Raw genomic sequence first — 15846 nt, 5'->3', positions numbered from 1 at the left:
GCTCAGAAACAGGCTAACGTTACTAGCTTCAACTAGCTCAGAAACAGGCTAACGTCACTAGCTACAACTAGACACACAAAGACAGATACACACACACACAGACACAGAGACACACACAGAGATACACACACACACACACACACACACACACACACACACACACACACACACACACACACACACACACACACACACACAGGCTGCTGTCTAGCCCCTAACCCTAGACTTGGACCCATCTGGACCAGAACTCAGTTGAACAGGGTAATGGTTACCCTGGGTTACCCCCTAACCCTCTGACTGCTACATCCAGACCTTTCCCTTCGTCCCTCTAAACACAAGAACTCTGGACCAACACGATCCAACCAGAACTATGAAAGACCTCCGGTACTTTACAGGGTCCATACATCTATCCATCTATCTATCTATCTATCTATCCATCCATCCATCCATCCATCTATCCATCTATCCATCTATCCATCCATCCATCTATCCATCTATCCATCTATCCATCTATCCATCCATCCATCTATCCATCTATCCATCTATCTATCTATCCATCCATCCATCCATCCATCTATCCATCTATCCATCTATCCATCTATCTATCCATCCATCCATCTATCCATCTATCCATCCATCCATCCATCCATCTATCTATCCATCTATCCATCTATCCATCTATCCATCCACTATCTATTGGCTCTTTTGGCGGTACCGAGCCGGGCTGATCGCTGTGTTGACATCAAGGCAGATTCCTTAACTTAAATTATGAAGCACATTCAACGGCAAAACCATTCCCTGCATAGCTACCATAACTTCTCTGTCCATCTGTCAAATACCCAGTTTACTGTCAGATGTCTGTCTGTGGTGCTAAGCTAACCGTTAGCCTCATCTCCTCATTACCACGTGTTGCCTTCCATCAGACCGGGTCTCTACCGGCGCGTTTCCACCGTACCGGGCTGGTTTGCATAACATCACCATGGTTACTGGGCCGTACAAGGCGCACCAAACGTTATTCAAATCATAAAGCATATTCAACTAACAATACATTGTGTCATTAAAGCCAAAATAATTCCCTGCATAGCTAGCATAGCTTCTACAACACTTCGGTTACTAACAAGGGCTGAGTCCACTAGCTCAATGCTAACATGTAATGGAAAACGCCATTGACGCGCTAACAGTAACGTGCCTCTAGATCGCGGTAATGTTAAACTATACTTTAGCTAACGGGATCCACCGCGTCTTCAGGCCTTTGCACGCCGGGCGCGACGCAAAGAAACGGCAGGAAAACACGAATAACGTCTCACTATCGGAACCAACGTCCTGGAAAAATCAAACTCAGTTCGAAAAAAAAATAAAAGCCGCAAATCCGCGAAGCAAAATGACGGCGCTGATGTGACGGCGCTGATGTGACGGCGTGTGTTGACTCTGTAAACGTTCGGTAATTATTAACAACGTGTGAATTAATCACACAAATGAAACGCGCCGGTGTGCAAAGGCCTTTAGCCGTGCTGTAATAGAAATGCAAACCAAACCGAACCAAACCAGGCTTGAAGCTGGGGTGGAGGATTTGGGGAGAAAATAGCAGTTGGGATAGAGATTCAAATCCAAATACCTCAACCGCTCCACTTGTTCTCTTTGGTCCCTCCCCTATGGTCCCTCCCTGACACGCTCTACACCAACAAAGTCGTGCCAAAGTGAATGGACAGTCCCAACAGCCAATAAGAACAGAGAATCGGAGCCTCGCTCTGATTGGTCAAAGTGTACAGCTCATGTTAACGTTGACCAATCAGAAATCACATACCCCAGCTCTGACCAGTCGATGGGAAAACGCCCGTTCAGACCGTTTCTCGTGTCCATGTCACAAACCATAACAATGAGGTCGCTGCTGTCAGACAGAAGAAAAAAAGAAATATGAATATAAGAATGACTCTATAGATGTGTACAGATAGACTCATGAGCACAATGTTGATGTGAGATTATAACCAGAGTATTGAGATGTTATTTTGCTTCTATGTGGATATATCTAGATCTTTATTTTGCTCAGACCGACGTGTTGCTGCTGTAGACTCGCTGTGTTCGTGTCGTGGAAAAAAAGAGAAAATAATGTTCATGAATATTTGGTTTGTTCATCGCTGATCATGTGACTGTTCTGTTCAGGGAGGAGCTGGTCATTCAGGGCAGCAGAGAGACAACAGCGCAGCCCAGTGGTAGGAGGGTGGAACTACACAGGAAAACACATTGGCCTTCGATTACTATAAGTGTGTGGAAATGTTCCTACTTGAAGCCAAAAAAATTGAGAACGCAAAATCTTTGTTGCATTTATGACAACCTCCATCATAGAACATGGGTCTGCAGACCAATCTACTGATTTACAGTTGCAGAGTAAAGAGTGCTGCCTGATTAAGAAAAATGTTCCTTCTGCATCTCAGGATTTGATATCTCTCTAGCCTCTAAAATGTCCTCTCAAAGTGAAACCAGATTGATGCATTTTACTTTAAAAAGGTCAAACATTTCCGGGGGGGCATTCCCCCGAACCCCCAACAAGGACCAGGGTCCCTCCAACAGTATCCCAAAACCCTGTGGGAAACACTGACTTCCTTAATATGTTTTTGCCATTAATTGTATCTGTGTGGAAAAGTCAGTGTACCTGACTGGATAGGTAGGAGTGGGGGGCCCTTTAAGAGTCAGTGTACCTGACTGGATAGGGAGGAGTGGGGGGCCCTTTAAGAGTGTGTGCCCAGGGGCCCATTATCTCATAATCTGTCTATGGTGAGAGGGTGAGAGGGTTAGAGGGTTAGAGGGTTAGAGGGTTAGAGGGTTAGAGGGTTAGAGGGTGAGAGGGTTAGAGGGTTAGAGGGTTAGAGGGTGAGAGGGTTAGAGGGTTAGAGTGTGAGAGGGTTAGAGGGTGAAAGGGTTAGAGGGTTAGAGGGTGAGAGGGTTAGAGGGTGAGAGGGTTAGAGGGTTAGAGGGTTAGAGGGTTAGAGGGTGAGAGGGTGAGAGGGTTAGAGGGTTAGAGTGTGAGAGGGTGAAAGGGTTATAGGGTGAGAGGGTGAGAGGGTTAGAGGGTTAGAGGGTTAGAGGGTGAGAGGGTTAGGGGGGTTAGAGGGTGAGAGGGTGAGAGTGTGAGAGGGTTAGAGGGTGAGAGGGTTAGAGGGTTAGAGGGTGAGAGGGTTAGAGTGTTAGAGGGTGAGAGGGTTAGAGGGTGAGAGGGTTAGAGGGTGAGAGGGTTAGGGGGTTAGAGGGTGAGAGGGTTAGGGGGGTTTAGCTGTATAGACCCTGCTGCTCTGACTGCCCGGCTCCTCGCTGCTGATTGGCCGTCTGTGTTGTGATGTCATCAGAAGTCGTCACAGTTTGTCCGTCTTTCCGTCGGCATGTTTAACTGAGGCCGTGTCTGAACTGCCATACTAGCGTCCTACATCCTACATACTCACCATCTATATACTGCATACTCTCTACTCAAAGATCGATTGTGTATGCGAGCTGCGTCTAAAACGTTCTCAGTTGAAGTATACTCAAGCAATGAAGAATTTCTTCTTCTTCTTATAAGATTCAGGCAGTTTAGACACTGTTAAGCTTATAACCGCCCTCTACAGGTTAGATATTGAACTAGATTTTTACAGTCCTGTGTTCATCATCTGTGTTTTAGACCTCTTGTTTTATAATAATGATGTTTTGAGGCGGAGGATCCCTCCGACGCTCTCTGTCCGGCTCATCAGCACTCAGCTGTCTGTGAGTTGAGCTGGACGAGCCGCGGTGTGTGGAACAGCGATCTGTTCTGATCTCTCTCCACTATCAGACTCACAACACTCATTTCACTTAGTGACTCTAATGTTGTTAGGTATTTATCTTCATCTCTTATCTATTGTAAGAGTGTATGAATGACTGCACGTACAGTTGTCAGATCGCGGAACCCCAAACAATGTTGTTGCCTAGCAACTTGCTCGAAAATATTTCATTTTCCTGGGCGGGTAGAATTGACCCAGTGCATTGTGGGGCGGTTGAGTAGGAAAAGTATACGATCGATTCATACCCAAAATCTTCCCGGAAGTTAGTACTCATCCGGGAATTTCTCACATACCCAAACTCGCATACCCAACCGTCACATACTCAAATTGAAGTCAAAATGAGTATGAGTAGGACGTTAGTATGGCAGTTCAGACACGGCCCAGGTTGAGGCTTCGCTGTGATGTTAGCATTAGCATTTAGCATGCGGCTAAAAATATAAATTTAATACGTTTAAATCTAAAGAACAGAAAAGTGCCATAAACCATCGAGTCAGAAACAGAGAAATGTTTTGTTGGTAAAACTTCACAGTAAAGGTTCATTAATTAACTGTTATTTAATGCTCAGTTAAAGCTGCTCCGAGGAACTTTCAGCTTTAGTTAATTCTTGCAGCCCCGCGGTAGTGTTTTTACCGCGCCAGCTGTTGTTCCTGGGTGAGTGTATACCCATGACAAAGGCATTAAGAAAAAACTGTATGAAAATAGCATTCTTTGCACTGATGGTCTGGTTTGCTGTGACATGTAATTTATGATCATCAGAGGATAAATGAGACTGTTTCAGAAATATTTAAAAGTTCCTCGTAGCACCTCTAATGTATTGTAAAGTTTTACCGTTTAGTTTTTCCAGAAGTATTTTATATTCTACAGACGGTTCAAAGTGTATAAGCGACGCGGTGGTGAATAGAAACGTATTATATAGAAGATATTTTATCTGTGGACAAACTCAAAGACTCTGAGATCTGCCTGGCAACAAGCTACGGACGATCTGATTGGACCTGGCACCTGTCAGTCAAGCTGGAGGGATTTAACGCCCACACAGTGTCACATGGTGCTAATACACACCTGCAGGGGACATCACACACACACACACACATACACACACACACACACACACACACACACACACACACAATACACAGACCCTGCGTTCCAATCCCCATACTATCTACTATTTAGTATGGTAGCAAATGGATTTAGGATGTCCCGATTCTTGTGGCCAGATTTAGGATGGTTAGAAGTACCCGGATGTCCTACTTCATCCGGCCAAGATTGTTAGTGTTGAAAACTGCATCCTATTTTGGCGATTCTGACCCACAATCCAGTGCGCACCGGAAGTGGCGTCACATCGACGAAGCCTCCGTATGAAAACAAACGGGGATGAGACGGATATAAAAGCAAGAGGCAAGATCAAGGAGCCATGTTATGATGAAATAAATAGGTTAAAGTATGTCCCAGTTGTAGCATACTGCATACTAACTAGATACTGTTTATGGTCAAATGTAGTATGGAGGAGAGGAGAGAGAAAGAGAAAGAGGAGATTTGGAATGCAGGGACAGTTAAACAGAACACACACACACACACACACACACACACACACACACACACACACACACACACACACACACACACACACACACACACACACACACACACACACACACACACACACACACACACACACACACACACACATCCTGCAGGTGCCTGAAGGAGCTTTTCTTCTTCTCGTTCCTGAATGTTTCCGTCTGTTTTCTAAAGTGTCTGAATCAAATGTTTGGAAGTTTATTCATGACTCAGGCCTCACACACACACACACACACACACACACACACACACACACACACACACACACACACACACACACACACACACACACACACACACACATGCATAAAAACAAGATTTTAATTCTTTACATAAAAAATATTCAGACGTGGGGAAACTCAATATGAATCTGCACAAAACAGTTTGAAAAAATGATCCAGACTCGTTTGGTTTAGACGTTAACGTGAGATGACTGATCGTGCGTTAGGTTTAGTCATGAACAAACTTCCATAGCGGTTTAGCCTCTGTCCTGATCCAACCAGCTGACAGACAGCAGGAAAGGTGCAGTCAGTGATTCTGGAGAACGCTTGTAGTCAAAATCACTGTCAGTCTAAATCAGTGAATATCTCCTCATGATCCACTACCACAATGTCTTGTTTTTAATGATGTTATGATGATGTTATGCTCTGTCAGGTGACCTTGGGCGTCATGAAAGGCGCCTATAAATTAAATGTATTATTATTGTTATTATCATTACCTGTCTGTACTGTGTGTTTGCTGAAAACTGGTATGTTAACTAAAGAACAATATACAACAAAACAATAGCAAGGAACATACCAGTTTACAGAGCCTGGGCTGTGTATTAACCCTGTTTACAGAGCCTGGGCTGTGTGTTAACCCTGTTTACAGAGCCTGGGCTGTGTATTAACCCTGTTTACAGAGCCTAGGCTGTGTATTAACCCTGTTTACAGAGCCTAGGCTGTGTATTAACCCTGTTTACAGAGCCTATGCTGTGTATTAACACTGGGTTTATTTCAGTTCACACACAGTACAGACAGGTAGTGGATCACGAGGAGATATTCACTGATTTTATTCTCCAGAATCACAGACATTCTGAATCTGTCGGTTGGTTGTTTGATGAGTCACATGACCAACTGAAGAATAAACATTTAATATGTTCAAGGTCAAACTGAGTCCTATTGATTTATACACACACACACACACACACACACACACACACAGAGACACACACACACACACACACACACACACACACACACACACACACACACACACAGAGACACACACACACACACACACACACACACATAGACACGCACACACGAACACACACACACACACACACACACATAGAGAGAGAGAGAGACACACACACACACACACACACACATAGAGAGAGAGACACACACATATCCAGTGAGAGACACACAGAGGGACACGCAGTAACACGCACACACACATACACATAGGGAGAGAGAGACACGCACCCACACACACACCCACATACACACACACACAGAGAGACACACACACACACATATCCAGTGAGAGACACACACACACACTGAGGGACACGCAGAGACACGCACACACACATAGAGAGAGAGAGAGACACACACACACACACACCCACATAGAGGGAGAGAGACAGACACACACACACTCACATAGAGGGAGAGAGAGAGACAAACACACACACACACACACACACTCACATAGAGAGAGAGACACACATATACACGCATATAGAGAGAGAGACACACACATAGAGGGAGAGAGAGACACACACACACACACACACACACACACACAAAGAAACACAGATACACACAGACACACCCACATTAACAAATACACACCCATGAAAACACACACAGACTAACACAAACACACACCCATATAAACACACACACACACACACACACACACACACACACACACACACACACTCACTGACCTTTGTAGCAGAAAAACAGGAAAAGCCAGACACTTAAAACAACATGAAACTATTTTTAGTTTTTTCTCTGAGAAAACAAATATAAATATACTCTGAAATGAACCCTTATGATAAAATGAGTCATACTTCCCTACTATTTAGTATGCCAGAAAAAGATTTAGGATGTCCCAATACATGCACGCCAATTGTAGTATGCTGAAAATACATAAATGCCCTACTAACTCCAATAGCATTTTGGAGAATTCGTCTTTATTCTTGACATTTCCCGACATGAAAAAAAAAACTTCCTTATCCGATTTCTTTTTCTCTCCTGTCTGTGGCCCTAAATCTCTTCTGTACTTTAGTATGTAGTGTAGTAAAAAGACTAAAACTCTTCTGTACTTTAGTATGTAGTGTAGTAAAGAGACTAAAACTCTTCTGTACTTTAGTATGTAGTGTAGTAAAAAGACTAAAACTCTTCTGTACTTTAGTATGTAGTGTAGTAAAAAGACTAAAACTCTTCTGTACTTTAGTATGTAGTGTAGTAAAAAGACTAAAACTCTTCTGTACTTTAGTATGTAGTGTAGTAAAAAGACTCAAACTCTTCTGTACTTTAGTATGTAGTGTAGTAAAGAGACTAAAACTCTTCTGTACTTTAGTTTGTAGTGTAGCAAAAATAAATAGTATGTGATTTGGAACCCTGAGTCAGTGTTGACTGTAAAACTAGAACGACCCCGCCCATGCCCCGCCCCCCTTTCAGCTGCTCCATGGAGACGCTGACGTCATTTCCCGACACACCTGCCCAGGTAAACAGCAGCTGAGCCGGAACAACCTGCCGCTGTGTGTGTGTGCGCGCGCGTCTCTGCAGAATGAGAAAAGACGCCGAAAAGCATCAGGATTCATCGCAACAAAGTGCACGTGAGTTCAGTCTTCATTTATAGCGTGTAACCGTGACGCTAACGGCCTCCTGACGTCATCTACAGGTAGAGTAAAGTGTCTCGAGGCCACAGGTAAACTGAAGGAACTAAAGATTTACCTTTAACCTAAAGTTAACACGGAGGTGAAGCGGCTAACAGGACAATACCTCCACGGCTTCTGCGCTCATCAAAACAGTTCATGGTTTAACTTTATCGCTTCGAGATTTGTTTTCTACGTTCCGAACTCGCTTCAGTATCAGTCACTTTGAGCTTTTTATGACGTAATCTTTCAATGTTTACAAACAGTTAAACAAACATGGCGGCCCAACGGTCAGAAGGGACTGTCGGTGACTTCGGCGTGAAACTGAAACTCTTCAGATCAATAGGAAATGTTTAATCTCGTGTTGGAAACTTTGATGATGACGTTTCACTGAGGAGCCAAGTCACTAAACGGAGGGAAATGTGAATGGAGTCTGGTGAAGGTTTAAAACTATGAACGTTTCAGGTGAAATAATGCGATTTATTGATCCTATAATAAAATATTTGATCTCTGACAGTGACAGTAAATGTAGTTTTAACGGTTCGATGTTTTTAACCAACTGGAAACTAGACGTTAAACATTGAATTGACAGAATTGATTTCAAATTCAGACTTTTTCTTTTTGATGTTTTTTTGTGAATGTGAATATGTTTTATAGATATCTGTGTGTTCCAGGATGAGTGTGTGTGTGAGTCTCTGTGTGTGTGAGTCTGTGTGTGAGTCTGTGTGTGTGTGTGTGTGTGTGTGTGTGTGTGTGTGTGTGTGTGTGTGTGTGTGTGTGTGTGTGTGTGTGTGTGTGTGTGTGTGTGTGTGTGTGTGTGTGTGTCTGTGTCTGTGTCTGTGTCTGTGTCTGTGTCTGTGTCTGTGTCTGTGTCTGTGTGTGTGTTCCAGGATGAGTGTGAGAGTCAGTGTGAGTGTCAGTCAGTGTTGGGAAAGTTCTTTTTCTACGTGAACTAGTTCACAACCTTTAAAATGAACTAGTTCAGTTCATAATTCAAAATTCTGAACTAAGTTCACAGTTCAAAAATGAACTAGTTCATAGTTCTTTTTTTTTTCAATGTGTTGCTGCAGGCTATTATTTTTCTGAATAATTGCCACATTCCATATAGAACCACAGACAGAAATGATTTCAATAACATTCAGTCCACACTAGAAGCCAGCTGCAGCTTTCCCCCTACAGTATATTCTCAAAAACCTGAGGAAAAAGTTGCTGTTTGATGATCTTTATAATGAGGAATTATTCAAACTAAAACGGTTAAGGTGCAAAAGTTTTTCCATTTTTATAATTTTCCAAACCTGGAAACAATTCACATGAAATTTCATTCAAAGAAATCTGGAAATATACCAGGCAGGTTCTACAAACACATTACAACTTAAAATAGTAAAACCCTCAAAGAGATCATTGTTTTTTTTTAGATATTTATTTGGCATTTTTATGCTTTATTGATAGTGTAGAGACAGAGGTGAAATGGGGCAGAGAGGGGAGTGACATGCAGAGAACGACCGCGGGCTGGAATCGAACCCGGGTCCGCTGCTGGCCGAGGCCCATGGGGGGGACGCCCTACCAACTGAGCTAAGGGCCCATGGGGGGGGGACGCCCTACCAACTGAGCTAAGGGCGCCCCAAGGAGACCATTGTAAACTGCAGTATATGTGACAACAAAGTCCAGAAGATGTGTTGACATAATTATTAACACAAACACAATCTGAGGAAGGTAACGATCATACGAAGGAGAGGTAGAGCCTGAGGCTGGGTCCATGGTCTGAGTTATGGGTCTGAGTAAGGTAACAGTCATACAGAGGAGAGGTAGAGCCTGAGGCTAGGTCCATGGTCTGAGTTATGGGTCTGAGGAAGGTAACAGTCATACGAAGGAGAGGTAGAGCCTGAGGCTAGGTCCATGGTCTGAGTCATAACAATCATACAGAGGAGAGGTAGAGCCTGAGGCTGGGTCCATGGCCTGTCTGAGTAAGCGCTGCTGCATTCATTTGTTTTTCTTTTCTTCCGCGGTGTTTCGCATTTTGATGACGCAGCGGCGGTGCGACGCTGTGGTGGCATGTGTTGCCAGATTGGGTGTTTTTCAGCTACATATTAAGGGCTGTTTACACTGTCTTTTAGCGGGGGTTTCTATAGAAATCTGGCACTCGATGAACGACTGAACGACTGTAAGAGCGCCGTTCACAAACGCCAGAATGAGCGCGTTCGCAAAAACGTTCATGAGGCAGAAATACACACGTTCAGTTCACGTTCGCCCAGATATGAACGACATATCATTGTGCCTCAACACATTCAGGCACAACACTGGTGTGTGTGTGTGTGTGTGTGTGCACTGTAAATAATTTCTCTGTAAAATAACAGTAAAATGCTGGCAGCAGAGACGCCAGCAAGTTACTGTTATTTTACAGCACCCTTACTGTTAAATTAATTTACAGTATTTTACTGTAATCGAAAAAACAGTATATTTCTGTATTTTTTTAAATTTACAGTAAGATACTGGCAGCAGAGACGCCAGCAAGTTACTGTTAATTCTACAGTATTCTTACTGTTGAATATTTTACAGTTTTTCAAAGTAAAAGTGAAATGCAGTATTTCTCTGTTTGAAAATAAATTAACATTCTGATTAGATGCAAGTTGCAAGTAGATAACTGATACATGTTTACTTTAGACAGATGTAATGTAATACAATAACTCAATGTAGCAAATTAAAATATCAAACTTCTAACATTACACATGTTTTGTTCTGTGGCCTAAAGACATATGCATATCATACATTAATATTGAAGTGATGCAAAATAAGCAGTAAACAACTTAAAATATTGTGAATCAAACAGACTTTTATTAAGGGCAGTATTAACAAATACAGCTATACAATTTTGATTCATTTAATACAATGCATTCTCTGTTAAACATCTAAATGATCATTTGGGAAACTCATAGAAGCCATGTGGTTTACCTCTTAAAATAGTCCTTTGAGGTAGGCTTGTCTTTTACCTCTTAAAGAGTCTTGTGAGATAGGAGCATTCTTAGCTCCAGAAAGAGTCTGGGTGTTTGTAGACTGCTGGTATCTGAGAGGAGTCTTCTGGGTCGGGTAGAGATGACCATCACCTTGCTGTCATTGCTCCTCCATCTTGATTTGATCCAATGTTGAGACTGTAAAACAGCAACAACAAAAAATTGTCAAAATATATCTAGAATTGGGAATGTACAGAAACAACTGCTGAAAAAGCTGATGAAGTCTGTTGTGACTAAATGTTGCTTCATCACTCAATCAAAAGTGTAGTAGTGAGAGAGAGAGAGATGAGAGAGAATGCACTGACCTGATACATGTGTATTGACTGTAGCTGACTTCTTCTGGACCCCCACACCATGTCTTCTTGGAGGGAACTGTTCCCCGGATGGCCTTTGTGCCTCTCTCCAGATTAAGGCTATACCATTGAAGCATCTGAAATCAGAATAGTCAAAGATTAGACACTGACTGTAAAAAATTAACTATTTTATGGGTTCAAAATTGACAATGTATTACACTTGAAACAGTTGATATATTAGGCTTCAATTCAAATGTATAGGTGGCATGATATGATAATCAGCTCCACTGCATCAGCTCTTAACAAGGAGCTAAAGGCTATCCACTAGCTAAAAACAACCAGTAGGCTACTACTCTAAAGACTAAGACTCTAAGACTCACTAATGCTCAACACTGTTAGGTTTGAACATACATGGACTCTAACATGCGCTTAAGTATAAATGTTTGAGCTAGTTAACTCATCTTCACTGGTAAACAATATTCTAAAATCACATACTCACTTGATAGACAGGCTGCTGAGCATTAGTTTAATTTCAAACATTATCTAAAGCCACATTTTAAGAGTAAATAATTGATCAGAAACACATTACCTTAACATTTGTAGACACTCCACTCGATCAATGCAGAGTAGACCTAATGCTGGACTTTTGTTGATGCGTAGCACATGTCCTTCGAAGTTTGTCCTATCTGGAATGGCTCATTTCAAACTAATGTTCCTGAAAAAGGCCGTTGCCCGCCCACTTTCCAAAAAATACTGTAGTATACTGTAATTTAAAACATTATCATACTGTTAAGGGCTTCTGAGCTGTCTTTTCAAATGTACCTTCCCACAATGCATTGCTAAGTACAGTAAAGAACCGTAATACATGAATACAGTAAATTACTGTTAAAATTTGGCCGTAAATTAACAGCAATTGCTTACAGTGTGTGTGTGTGTGTGTGTGTGTGTGTGTGTGTGTGTGTGTGTGTGTGTGTGTGTGTGTGTGTGTGTGTGTGTGTGTGTGTGTGTGTGTGTGTGTGTGTGTGTGTGTGTGTGTGTGTGTGTGTGTGTGTGTGTGTGTGTGTGTGTGTGTGTGTGTGTGTGTGTGTGTGTGTGTGTGTGTGTGTGTTTGTGTGTTAAACCTCTGTGTGTGTCTGTGTGTGTTTTCCAGGATGAGTGACGGGATGAAGACTGAGCTGGTGAGCGCCATCTACCTGCAAGACCTGGAACTGCAGGAGAAGCCTCCAGGCAAAACCCAGGGCACACACAAGCCTTCAGGTAACACCCAGGGCACACACAAGCCTCCAGGTAACACCCAGGGCACACACAAGCCTTCAGGTAAGACCCAGGGCACACACAAGCCTTCAGGTAACACCCAGGGCACACACAAGCCTTCAGGTAAAACCCAGGGCACACACAAGCCTTCAGGTAACACCCAGGGCACACACAAGCCTTCAGGTAAAACCCAGGGCACACACAAGCCTTCAGGTAAGACCCAGGGCACACACAAGCCTTCAGGTAACACCCAGGAGAGGACCTATCTGCAGACCCATGGGGAATCGGAGCTCCACCGGAAACACAAAACCTTCTTCTTCTTTTTGTTTTACTGGCGGCGATCACCCAGCGCTGAACAATAACAGACACAGGTTCCAGCGGTTATGGTGCTGGTAGACAGTAACATGGTTATGGTGCCAGTAGACAGTAACATGGTTATGGAGACAGTAACATGGTTATGGTGCCAGTAGACAGTAACATAAGTCAGTTTGTTAAGGGTCCCAAGTGGCCAGGACGGTGGTACAAAGGAGATGTTGAGGTAGAAGATGAATGAAGCAACGAAGCTTTGTGTACATCTTCTGAAATCCGCCACCACATTAAAATAAACAACTAATTTTAAAAAGTGGGGAGTGAAAGACTTTAAAGATCTCCTATTATACTACTTTCCTCTTAATGAACCAACCCTACAGAGCAACCTGACACCAATCACAGCACAAAAAACATGTAGATTTTCGGGACACTCTTCCTCTCATCTGAGCGAGCACAGCAGTCTCTCTCTACACACTGCTTTGAGCTTCTCCGCCCCTCGCCCCCCTGCTGCAAACCCCACTCCGTTGTGATTGGTTACCTTCCTTCCGGAACATTTCCAGCAGCGCGCGGGGAGATTTCTGAGAGAGGAAGGTGGGGGCATGGCCGGAGCTTGCCGGAGCAGCATTACCATACATGGAAACATCCTGGAACGTGACGACACGATACCCGCAAATTTGAACAAGTGAATCGCGACCGGCTGCCCTAGTGTTTAGCGCTCTGCACAGCCACCCCAGACGGTCAGCAGGGAATACGTCTAAATGCATGTACGTCATTACTTGATACTCTAGTATGGTTAAACATGACTATAAATCATTATAACAACGTTTATAGGTCATAAAAGTTAAAAAGTATCATAGGTCCACTTTAACCTCTGACACAGGTGACAGTTTCCATTGTAGATCCTGATTGATTTATTACCAGATCCCTTGTCCTCTAGTGATCACAGTTTAAATTATATTATTTCTATATTCATATTAGGCTATTGAACGAGGCTCGTCTGTGACTTTGTGATCACGCAAGTGAACAGTAACGATCGCGTGCAGCCGCAGAATTACATTTCAACCTGACATAAATATCCTATGTTCAGTGGCACAGACGTTAAAAAACTACTGATAATGATAAAAATAAATAACGAGATACATACAATACAATAGGTTTATTAATCTGAATGTAGAACATGTTCACAAGATTTCTATGGAGTGATTTTGCTTTAAACTGTACATGGTCGCATTGTGACAGTCAGTGCGTTCACATGCAGACTCATAATGGGGTAACTAAAGGAATAAGACCTCAACAGGACTTTTAAACTGCATGTAAACACCTTTATCCGATCTACTTCGGACACAAATCGGCACAATAACGGACAAGAGAAGTCGGATAAGAACACCTAGATAACTCGTTCATTGTCGGCATTCTCTCTGCATGTATACAGGGATCGGACATCGCATATCGGACTTCTCGTTCTGTGCTTGTGTGCCTGCGCGTCATAGACATTATAATGTCTATGCTGCGCGTGATAGGGTTATTGACAGAAGGGAACCGGATGTGGCTCTAAAACCACTTGTTGAAAGCATGGTTGAAAGGGCTACAGCGCCACCTAGCATAGTGGAGACAGCCATGCATCGGACATTTATCCGATTTCTGAAAGGCCACGTATACTCAGACAAGTGACACGGTCCGTTCGAGTGTCTTGTTCGATATATGTGATAATCCAATCTAGTTGTGCCATGTAACCGCACTGATAGGCCTTTCACACCGCCGCAAAATCGGAGCTAGTTCTGGGCTTGTTCGGAGTTAGAGCCAGTGTTTTGGTTTCACACCGCCAGAGAGCCTGCTCCGGGCCGTAAAAACCGGGAGAACTCATACCCCAGGATTGAGCAGGGTTTGATAAGAACTGCTTGCGCGAACGGTTGGGGGAGGGATTATCCTGACCAACCAGAGCAACTCAAACCTCATGCCCGCCATATTTAAAAACACCGCTACTACGAGACGTAAACATAACATAATTACCGAACGTAGCGATCAAATTGACCGGCGAGAATACGCTGTATGGGTCCTGTTTGCTTAAGAAAGCAAAGCGAGAGCCAACAAGTGTAAAAATAAGACGTATTCGCCGCTGTTGTTGTGCTTAAAGCTAGCGGTAGCTTTAGCGTTAGCCACAAGAGCAGCGGCGTCGGGTGACGTACACACACGTTTACAGTGACGTCATGACGTTGCTCTCTTGCCGGCTCCATGGCTGTCTCCGGTCGATGTGAAACCAACCGGTTCATAACTGGGATAAGGCTGTAACCAGTTTTGAACTGACCCCAACACCAGCCTGGAACTGACTCTTGGTTCATTTTGGTGTGAAAGGCCTATGGGTGACTCTTTCTTCAGTCGGAGCTGCAGCGTAAAGTGAAAACAAACTCAGGCTAGGTCTAACCACCTATCCAGCAGGTTAGACCCACGGCGTATGTTGCAGCAGTAAACCAGCGACCTGAAACAGGCCCTGGCCACTTGGCCGGCAGTAAAACTAAACGAAGGAGAAGGCAGCGTATTTCCAGTGGAGCTCCGCTCCCCCATGGGTCTGGAGACCCAGGGCACAAACAACAACACCAACAAGGGTCGGAAGGCTTTAATACATATACACCTTTTTAAAGCAACTTAAATGAAATGTAATGCCAACTTCATACTGGCAGAAATAGGATATAACGTTACATTATAATGTTCTGTACATAAAGACCATGTGTTATTTACTC

General features: G+C 43.4%; 1 protein-coding gene across 3 annotated transcripts in view; it reads left to right on the top strand.

Annotated features, from left to right (window-relative positions):
- The first annotated feature begins 8098 nt into the window (after window positions 1–8098).
- Window positions 8099–15846, top strand: part of svopl (SVOP-like) — a 32977-nt gene continuing 25229 nt past the window's right edge. Inside the window, exons 1-2 of one of the 3 annotated variants that reach the window (XM_080054704.1) lie at window positions 8099–8205; window positions 12696–12802. In XM_080054704.1, coding sequence (XP_079910830.1) covers window positions 12697–12802 — 106 coding nt within the window. In that variant the 5' untranslated portion in view covers window positions 8099–8205; window position 12696. Of the gene's footprint in view, window positions 8206–12695; window positions 12863–15846 lie in introns of those variants that run through there. The other 2 variants (XM_080054703.1, XM_080054705.1) reach the window with 2 other exon arrangements.

The sequence above is a fragment of the Ammodytes marinus genome (assembly GCF_949987685.1).
Source record: "Ammodytes marinus genome assembly, contig: scaffold_36, whole genome shotgun sequence".
In the NCBI taxonomy this organism is placed as follows: Eukaryota; Metazoa; Chordata; class Actinopteri; order Uranoscopiformes; family Ammodytidae; genus Ammodytes; species Ammodytes marinus.
Note: the sequence above shows the minus strand (reverse complement) of the source record. Positions and strands in the feature narration are given on the sequence as shown.